This window comes from Bombina bombina, chromosome 1, assembly GCF_027579735.1.
Source record: "Bombina bombina isolate aBomBom1 chromosome 1, aBomBom1.pri, whole genome shotgun sequence".
In the NCBI taxonomy this organism is placed as follows: Eukaryota; Metazoa; Chordata; class Amphibia; order Anura; family Bombinatoridae; genus Bombina; species Bombina bombina.
The window spans coordinates 748305505-748315608 of record NC_069499.1 but is presented as its reverse complement, the minus strand read 5'-3'; the positions used below and the strand labels follow the sequence as shown (position 1 = coordinate 748315608).

The window sequence follows — 10104 nt, the reverse complement described above, 5'->3', positions numbered from 1 at the left end:
TCTGGAAGATTTACATTTCTTGGTGTTTTTCTCATCATTTTTCTTGGCATTCTTTTAGAATTCCTAGAATTTTACAATTTCTTCAGGATGGTTTGGATAAAGGTTTGTCTGCAAGTTCCTTGAAAGGACAAATCTCTGCTCTTTCTGTTCTTTTCCACAGAAAGATTGCTAGTCTTCCTGATATTCATTGTTTTGTACAGGCTTTGGTTCGTATAAAACCTGTTAAGTCAATTTCTCCTCCTTGGAGTTTGAATTTGGTTCTGGGGGCTCTTCAAGCTCCTCCGTTTGAACCTATGCATTAGCTGGACATTAAATTACTTTCTTGGAAAGTTTTTTGTTTCTTTTGGCCATCTCTTCTGCTAGAAGAGTTTCTGAATTATCTGCTCTTTCTTGTGAGTCTCCTTTTCTGATTTTTCATCAGGATAAGGCGGTGTTGCGAACTTCTTTTAAATTTTTACCTAAGGTTGTGAATTCTAACAACATTAGTAGAGAAATTGTGGTTCCTTCATTGTGTCCTAATCCTAAGAATTCTAAGGAAAGATCGTTGCATTCTTTGGATGTAGTTAGAGCTTTGAAATATTATGTTGAAGCTACTAAAAATTTCCGAAAGACTTCTAGTCTATTTGTTATCTTTTCCGGTTCTAGGAAAGGTCAGAAGGCCTCTGCCATTTCTTTGGCGTCTTGGTTAAAGTCTTTGATTCATCATGCTTATGTTGTGTCGGGTAAAACTCCGCCTCAAAGGATTACAGCTCATTCTACTAGGTTAGTTTCTACTTCCTGGGCGTTTAGGAATGAAGCTTCGGTTGATCAGATTTGCAAAGCAGCAACTTGGTCTTCTTTGCATACTTTTACTAAATTCTACCATTTTGATGTGTTTTCTTCTTCTGAAGCAGTTTTTGGTAGAAAAGTACTTCAGGCAGCTGTTTCAGTTTGATTCTTCTGCTTATAATTTCATTTTTTTTCATTATAAGATTTAAACTTTGTTTTGGGTGTGGATTATTTTCAGCGGAATTGGCTGTCTTTATTTTATCCCTCCCTCTCTAGTGACTCTTGCGTGGAAGATCCACATCTTGGGTAGTCATTATCCCATACGTCACTAGCTCATGGACTCTTGCTAATTACATGAAAGAAAACATAATTTATGTAAGAACTTACCTGATAAATTCATTTTTCATATTAGCAAGAGTCCATGAGGCCCACCCTTTTTTGTGGTGGTTATAATTTTTTTGTATAAAGCACAATTATTCCAATTCCTTATTTTTTTATGCTTTCGCACTTTTTTCTTATCACCCCACTTCTTGGCTATGCGTTAAACTGATTTGTGGGTGTGGTGAGGGGTGTATTTATAGGCATTTTGAGGTTTGGGAAACTTTGCCCCTCCTGGTAGGAATGTATATCCCATACGTCACTAGCTCATGGACTCTTGCTAATATGAAAGAAATGAATTTATCAGGTAAGTTCTTACATAAATTGTTTTTTTAGCATATGCGCCAATTCGATACAACTTACCATTGAATTGCTCACAATCATATATCCATTTAAGTGATCAGTACATTATTGTGTATTTTAGGGAGACGTCCCGATTTTAAAACCGTTGAATTGCTCACAATCTGAATGTTCAAATAAATACTATTTTATTTACTTATAAGAAGTTTTTTAAATATTTGTCTTCCTTAACTCCTGAGCTAATTAGCGCTCCCTTACTTATATACTTCTATATTTACTTCCGAGAGTTAGTCGTCTCCATATCAGGGACGATAGGCGGTGTTGTCTCCTTTTCCAAGCATTTGCTTAAGTGACATTTCTACCAGGGTTCGGGATGCTCTGCATTCTCCTTCCTTGGGTTTGGTCCTCCGGAAAGTTAGTCTGAAAGGATTATGGAGACTAGCCTTTTTCTTCTCTCTCTTTTGGGTGACTCTGTTCTCATTCCCTTAGTCTTGGACTTCGTGTGAGTTGTCCTTTTTCGGCCTGGAGCTCTAGAGTGATGGCGTGACTTTGTCGCGGCCCAGCACTTTGTTTGGGGGGTGTTGACCTCATGCTAAGGGTATTCTCTTCCTTTTGAGCTGGGAATTACGAGTCAGTCCTGTACCTATTCTCTGGGTTAGCCCAGTTATTGTCCCTTGTGAGGTCTGTTTTTCTTCAGACGAGCTATCTTGTGTTACCTGAGGGTGTCATTTGTTTTTAGGCGATCTGGGTTCCGGGTCCAGGGCCCGCAGAACTAAGTGGCCTAAGGAATTTCGGCCTAGCAAGCCGTAGGCTTGGAGTTTGAATCCTGCTGTGGCAGTTTTCTTAAGAAATTTATGATCCTGCGGACTGGTTCGGGACGCCCCAGTTTTTTCAGGGAGACTTTGTTTGGACACAGGGGCTAGTTCATTGAATGCCATGGTTCATATCCACCTTCGGGTTCTGGTTTTAAACTTTAATGCCTGACTTGTCCTTCGAACGGAGTGTGCTCCTTTTCAATGGGGGTTTTCTCTGTGGATTCAACAGTGGTGTATGGATGATTTTTCATTTGGTTCGTGTTTTGATCAGTCTATGGCGTCATGTCTTGGGGCATGTGCGCTGTTTTATCTGTGCCCCTCCCCTTTGAGGGGGTAGCTTGTCTTCCTTAAAAGCTGGGGTTTCCTCTCTCTGGAAGGTCATTGTCCTACCCTGTGTGTAGGAGGTTGGAACAGGTGGCTTTTGTTTCTGTGAGGGACAGCAGTCTGCTGCTCTGTGGAATGCTCTGTTCCAACTGTTGGAAACTGAAATCTCCATATAGACTGTCTAAGAGAGTTGTGACGGGTCTTCCTAAGGATCTATTGCACTTTCTATGTTCCAGGTCCTAGGGGGTTCTCCTTGGGAGTGCCTTATTGGAGGAGCGGATTGGGTTGGCACCCAAGCTCTGTTGGGGTGGGTGAGTCCCCCCCATTATTTCCTGTCCTGTGGTCTGTTCCCCGGTCTATCAGTCATGCCTGTTGCTTGGGTTGGTCTGGTGTTTGGAGCAGGATCTGTGATCTGTTGCTCTGCTAATCGTCCTCGGGTCATTCAAGGTATGGTGAGCCTCTTTGAGGTTTTTTTTTTCTCCACGTGCAGAGAATTGAGGGAAGGACTTGCGGCTTTTGGATAGCCTGCAACGTTATCCACTGGTTGGTGGATGCTTAGCAGCCTGAAGGATCCTATTTCAGCTGCAACTTACTTGCCCTGCAAGTATTCAATTTCCTGTGTCATTTTCGATGATGGCAGCATGCAGCGTTTTGTCTCCAGGGGTTGTATGTCAGATGTTCACCTTCTGAGCTTGCTGCACAAGGTTTGGTTCTGAAAATTTTAGATATTCAGAGCTACCTTTTTACGACTCTTGGGACCTTCGTCTTAAGTCGTCTTAACTAGAGTGCGGTTGCACTGTGTTCAGGCTCCCGGTCTTAGTCCATGGTTTCTGTATTTCTGGGGTCTAAGCGTTTTCTCTGGTTTTTGCTCTGTTTAAGGACTTGTGCCCTTTTTTAGGGTTTTTTTCTGGAGTTCCTTATGCTTGGTTTCTCTGTGTCTTCTTTGTGGAACAATACGGTAGTTTGTTCCCTTTCTCTAGTAAGGAGTGTGTTGTTTGGAGACCGACTGCTGGGCAACAGGGTCTCCTGGAGGCTGTTGGCTCAGTCACGTATAGTTCCTGGGATCTCTAGCAATCCTTGTGGACTATCTGTGGGTCAGTGTCCTTGGGCCTTTTTCCTTTTTCAAAGGGTTGTTTTCAGCTTCGGACAAAGCGGGATTTTGTTGGCTAGCGGTTTTTCAGACCTGGTGCTCTCAGAATGGGCCGCCTCTTCTACCCTCCCATTTTAGCATTCAGTGTCCTCTATAGCTTGGGTATTGTTTTCCCAAAAGTAACGAATGCAGCTGTGGACTCTTTCTATTTATGAAGAAAAACATAAATTATGCTTACGTGATAATTTCCTTTTCTCCGTGTTTTTATTTGGGGCGGCCGTAATTTTGTTCTACTGGCACATTTTCACCCTGATATTTGTTCTACTGTTCCTTGTTCCTCGGCAGAATGACTTGGGGATGAGGGAAGTGGGAGGAGTATCTAAGCCTTTGGCTGGGGTGTCTTTGCCTCCTCCTGGTGGCCAGGTTCTGAATTCCCAAAAGTAATGAATGCAGCTGTGGACTCTCCATCTGAAGAAAATACAATTATCAGGTAAGCATAATTTATGTTTTTTCAGGATGGCCTTGACAAGTGTTTGTCCGCTAATTTCTAAAAGATCAAATTTCTGCTTTATCTGTTCTTTTTTGTAGGAAGTAGACTAAACTTCCTGAGAATTGGACTTTAGTCCAGGTGTTTGTTAGAATTAGGCCAATTGTGATTCCTGTTTCTCCACTCTGGAATATGAATCTACTTTTCTCTGCATGACAAGGTTTTTTTGTTCCATTCCATTGATATCTACTTTTACCTTTGAAAGTACTCTTACTATTTGTAATCTCTTCAGCAAGGAAGGGGCAGCAAGCTACTAAGGTATTATTGCCCTTTTGGCTCAAATAAATTATTCACAAGGCTTACTGTAAGGCGGGAAAGTCGCTTAAGTGTATTCAGCTCTTCTACAAGAGCAGTTGGAACATCATGGATTTTTAACAAATATGCATCTTTGTAGCAGATTTGCAAAGCTGCAACATGTCTTCTCTGCATACTTTTCTCAGAGTTTATTGCTTTGAGGTTTTGTTTTTTAGCAAGCAGCTTTTGTCAGGAAAGTCCTTCAGGCCGTAGTGTCGGCTATATAAGAACTGCCAAAAAAATTGACCCACGCTTTCCGTAACATAGACCTTCGGCTTGGGTATTAATCCCATATGTTATGGAGGACTGTGTACCATCATTTTATGAAAACAAAATTTATGCTTACCTGATAAAGTATTTTTTTCGGAATCATGATTGTCCACAGGAACTGCCAGTTTAGTTTTTTGGTGACAGTTCTAATGAACTGTCTTTGTCTTTCCTATATATTGTTTCCTATTCTCTACTCGGCTATACGTTAAACTAATAGAGATGGGAGGGATTTTAAGATCTGTGGCGGGTGATATATCCCATATGTTTATGGAGGACTATGGACCATCATTCCGAAAGAAAAGAGATAAGCATACATTTTATTTTTTTTCATAGAGAATACTTCAGTAATTATATTTTCAATCTAAGAGGCAATTTCAACAGGTAAAATAAGTTATTTTACATGACAAGATAAGGTAAATGCATTATTAATTAACAATTTAATACATCCCAGCAGTTAATTTATAAAGCCTAGCACACTTTTGTGAATACAATAAAAACAGTTGTTTTTTTGTTTTTCATTTACAATATTTTTTTGGTTACCTATCTATTAAATAGTAATGGAAATACTAAAACATCGTTCAATAACCTCCTGTCGCTCTTGATAAGAAGTGAGGATTGTGCAGGATTTTCATATATTTTAATTGGGCTCATTATTTGAAGTGTTATGAAACCCAAAAATGTTCTCTTGTGATTCAGAAATAAGTTTCCAATTTACTTCCGTTATCAAGAGTGCTTTGTTTTTATGGTATTCTTTGTTGAAGGTCGGTGTCTGGAGCTATATGTGGCAGGAAATAGTGCTGCCATCTTTTTCTCTTGCAAATGGATAACATTCTTGTAAAACTGCTGCCATATGATGCTTCAGACATGTGAACGCTCCTGAGCTTACGTCCCTGCTTTTCAACAAAAGATACCAAGGGAACAAAGAAAATTTAATAATAGAAGTAAATTAAAAAGATGTTTAAAATTGCATGTTCTATCTGAAACATGAAAGAAAGTTGTAGATTTCATATCTATTTTAACCAAAAAAAAAAGATTTTACTCTTGACTAGCTGATTAAAGGGACATGAAACCCAATTTTTTTTCTTTCATGATTTAGAAAGAGCATACAATTATAAACAACTTTCTAATTTACTTTTATTATCTATTTTGCTTCATTCTCTTAATATTCTTTGCTGAAAAGCATATCTAGATATGCTTAGTAGCTGCTGATTGGTAGCTGCACATAGATGCCTCCTGTGATTGGTTCACTGTGTGCATTGCTATTTCTTCATTAAAGTATATCTAAATTAGGTAATAGAAGTAAATTGGAATGTTGTTTAAAATTATATTCTCTACCTTAATCATGAAAGAAAATGTTTGGGTATAGTGTCCCTTTAACTGTTTTGTTGTGTTGAAATGTTTCCACTTCACTGTAAAATGTAACTGTGTGTGTGCAGTCTTGAGATGCAATTTTTGTATCATATTACAGAGCGACAATGATTTGGACAAATCCTTCTCTCCAAAGCGTATAGATTTTGTTCCAGTTTCTCCTGCTCCTTCTCCCACAAGAGGAATTGGAAAGGTGAGTTCCCTAGATCCCTAAGGGATGGTTTATATAGCTTTGTTACAGATTCTGAAGAGTTGGTTTGTTACATTTACCATGAACTTGTTGCAATTGTTTTTCAATAGTCATCTACACCCACAACTTACCTTATTTGAAGGCACTAAACCAAACTTGCATCTGGAGAAGACAGACCTTGCCAGTGTCACTGTATTAACAAAATCTTCATTGTTTGGATTTTAAAAAAAATGATATGATGATAAACTGCAAATTGGGAAGAGCTATATGGCAGGGTTAGGCTTGTGAAGCCTGACACGTGGCATTTCAGTTTTCATGATGGGAAAATCCAGTTTTTAGATTTTAATTGTATGGGGAAAAAAGGGGGGAAATAAATAATGAAAGTATATTGCAACGATGATTACTTACACATTTTATATTAAAATGTTTATTGTCCCTTTAAGCTCTACACCTCACCACTATACGCTGCATTCAAGAGCTCTGATAGAAAAACTTCCATATTATCCAGAAGCTCTTAAAGGGATATGAAACCCAAATTTCTCCAACATAGGTGTGTCCGGTCCACGGCGTCATCCTTACTTGTGGGATATTCTCTTCCCCAACAGGAAATGGCAAAGAGCCCAGCAAAGCTGGTCACATGATCCCTCCTAGGCTCCGCCTACCCTAGTCATTCTCTTTGCCGTTGTACAGGCAACATCTCCACGGAGATGGCTTAGAGTTTTTTAGTGTTTAACTGTAGTTTTTATTATTCAATCAAGAGTTTGTTATTTTAAAATAGTGCTGGTATGTACTATTTACTCTGAAACAGAAAAGAGATGAAGATTTCTGTTTGTAAGAGGAAAATGATTTTAGCAACCGTTACTAAAATCGATGGCTGTTCCACACAGGACTGTTGAGAGGAATTAACTTCAGTTGAGGGAACAGTGAGCAGAATTTTGCTGCTGGAGGTATGACACATTCTAACAAGACGATGTAATGCTGGAAGCTGTCATTTTCCCTATGGGATCCGGTAAGCCATTTTTGTTACAGACAGTAAATAAGGGCTTCACAAGGGCTTTTTAAGACTGTAGACATTTTCTGGGCTAAATCGATTCATATATAAACATATTTAGCCTTGAGGAATCATTTTAATCTGGGTATTTTGTAAAATATATATCGGCAGGCACTGTTTTGGACACCTTTTTCTCTAGGGGCTTTCCCTAATCATAGGCAGAGTCTCATTTTCGCGCCGGTATTGCGCACTTGTTTTTGAGAAGCATGACATGCAGTCGCATGTGTGAGGAGCTCTGATACATAGAAAAGACTTTCTGAAGGCGTCATTTGGTATCGTATTCCCCTTTGGGCTTGGTTGGGTCTCAGCAAAGCAGATACCAGGGACTGTAAAGGGGTTAAAGATAAAAACGGCTCCGGTTCCGTTATTTTAAGGGTTAAAGCTTCCAAATTTGGTGTGCAATACTTTTAAGGCTTTAAGACACTGTGGTGAAATTTTGGTGAATTTTGAACAATTCCTTCATACTTTTTCGCAATTGCAGTAATAAAGTGTGTTCAGTTTAAAATTTAAAGTGACAGTAACGGTTTTATTTTAAAACGTTTTTTGTACTTTGTTATCAAGTTTATGCCTGTTTAACATGTCTGAACTACCAGATAGACTGTGTTCTGAATGTGGGGAAGCCAAGGTTCCTTCTCATTTAAATAGATGTGATTTATGTGACACAAAATTTAGAGAAAATGATGCCCAAGATGATTCCTCAAGTGAGGGGAGTAAGCATGGTACTGCATCATCCCCTCCTTCGTCTACACCAGTCTTGCCCACTCAGGAGGCCCCTAGTACATCTAGCGCGCCAATACTCCTTACTATGCAACAATTAACGGCTGTAATGGATAATTCTATCAAAAACATTTTAGCCAAAATGCCCACTTATCAGCGCAAGCGCGACTGCTCTGTTTTAGATAATACTGAAGAGCATGAGGACGCTGATGATATTGTTTCTGAAGGGCCCCTACACCAGTCTGAGGGGGCCAGGGAGGTTTTGTCTGAGGGAGAAATTTCAGATTCAGGGAAAATTTCTCAACAAGCTGAACCTGATGTGATTACATTTAAATTTAAGCTGGAACATCTCCGCATTCTGCTTAAGGAGGTGTTATCCACTCTGGATGATTGTGAGAATTTGATCATCCCAGAGAAACTATGTAAAATGGACAAGTTCCTAGAGGTCCCGGGGCCCCCAGAAGCTTTTCCTATACCCAAGCGGGTGGCGGACATTGTAAATAAAGAATGGGAAAGGCCCGGTATACCTTTCGTCCCTCCCCCCATATTTAAAAAATTGTTTCCTATGGTCGACCCCAGAAAGGACTTATGGCAGACAGTCCCCAAGGTCGAGGGGGCGGTTTCTACTTTAAACAAACGCACCACTATACCCATAGAAGATAGTTGTGCTTTCAAAGATCCTATGGATAAAAAATTAGAAGGTTTGCTTAAAAAGATGTTTGTTCAGCAAGGTTACCTTCTACAACCAATTTAATGCATTGTCCCTGTCACTACAGCCGCGTGTTTCTGGTTCGATGAGCTAGAAAAGGCGATCACTAGTGATTCTCCTCCTTATGAGGAGATTATGGACAGAATCCGTGCTCTCAAATTGGCTAATTCTTTCACCCTAGACGCCACTTTGCAATTGGCTAGGTTAGCGGCGAAAAATTCTGGGTTTGCTATTGTGGCGCGCAGAGCGCTTTGGTTGAAATCTTGGTCAGCGGATGCGTCTTCCAAGAACAAATTGCTTAACATTCCTTTCAAGGGGAAAACGCTGTTTGGCCCTGACTTGAAAGAGATTATCTCTGATATCACTGGGGGTAAGGGCCACGCCCTTCCTCAGGATAGGTCTTTCAAGGCCAAAAATAAACCTAATTTTCGTCCCTTTCGTAGAAACGGACCAGCCCCAAGTACTACGTCCTCTAAGCAAGAGGGTAATACTTCTCAAGCCAAGCCAGCCTGGAGACCAATGCAAGGCTGGAACAAGGGAAAGCAGGCCAAGAAACCTGCAACTGCTACCAAGACAGCATGAAATGTTGGACCCCGATCCGGGACCGGATCTGGTGGGGGGCAGACTCTCTCTCTTCGCTCAGGCTTGGGCAAGAGATGTTCTGGATCCTTGGGCACTAGAAATAGTCTCCCAAGGTTATCTTCTGGAATTCAAGGGGCTTCCCCCAAGGGGGAGGTTCCACAGGTCTCAATTGTCTTCAGACCACATAAAAAAACAGGCATTCTTACATTGTGTAGAAGACCTGTTAAAAATGGGAGTGATTCATCCTGTTCCATTAGGAGAACAAGGGATGGGGTTCTACTCCAATCTGTTCGTAGTTCCCAAAAAAGAGGGAACGTTCAGACCAATCTTAGATCTCAAGATCCTAAACAAGTTTCTCAAGGTTCCATCGTTCAAAATGGAAACCATTCGAACAATTCTTCCTTCCATCCAGGAAGGTCAATTCATGACCACGGTGGATTTAAAGGATGCGTATCTACATATTCCTATCCACAAGGAACATCATCGGTTCCTAAGGTTCGCATTCCTGGACAAGCATTACCAGTTCGTGGCACTTCCTTTCGGATTAGCCACTGCTCCAAGGATTTTCACAAAGGTACTAGGGTCCCTTCTAGCGGTGCTAAGACCAAGGGGCATTGCAGTAGTACCTTACTTGGACGACATTCTGATTCAAGCGTCGTCCCTTCCTCAAGCAAAGGCTCTCACGGACATAGTCCTGGCCT

The 10104-nt window shown here is 40.5% G+C and overlaps 1 protein-coding gene across 6 annotated transcripts in view; it reads left to right on the top strand.

Annotated features, from left to right (window-relative positions):
• Positions 1–10104, top strand: part of LOC128645938 (P2R1A-PPP2R2A-interacting phosphatase regulator 1) — a 280777-nt gene that overhangs the window by 177975 nt on the left and 92698 nt on the right. For all 6 annotated transcript variants that reach the window (XM_053699273.1, XM_053699271.1, XM_053699277.1 and 3 more), the window contains one exon: positions 6255–6347. In XM_053699273.1, the coding sequence (XP_053555248.1) occupies positions 6255–6347 (93 nt within the window). The remainder of the gene's footprint in view (positions 1–6254; positions 6348–10104) is intronic.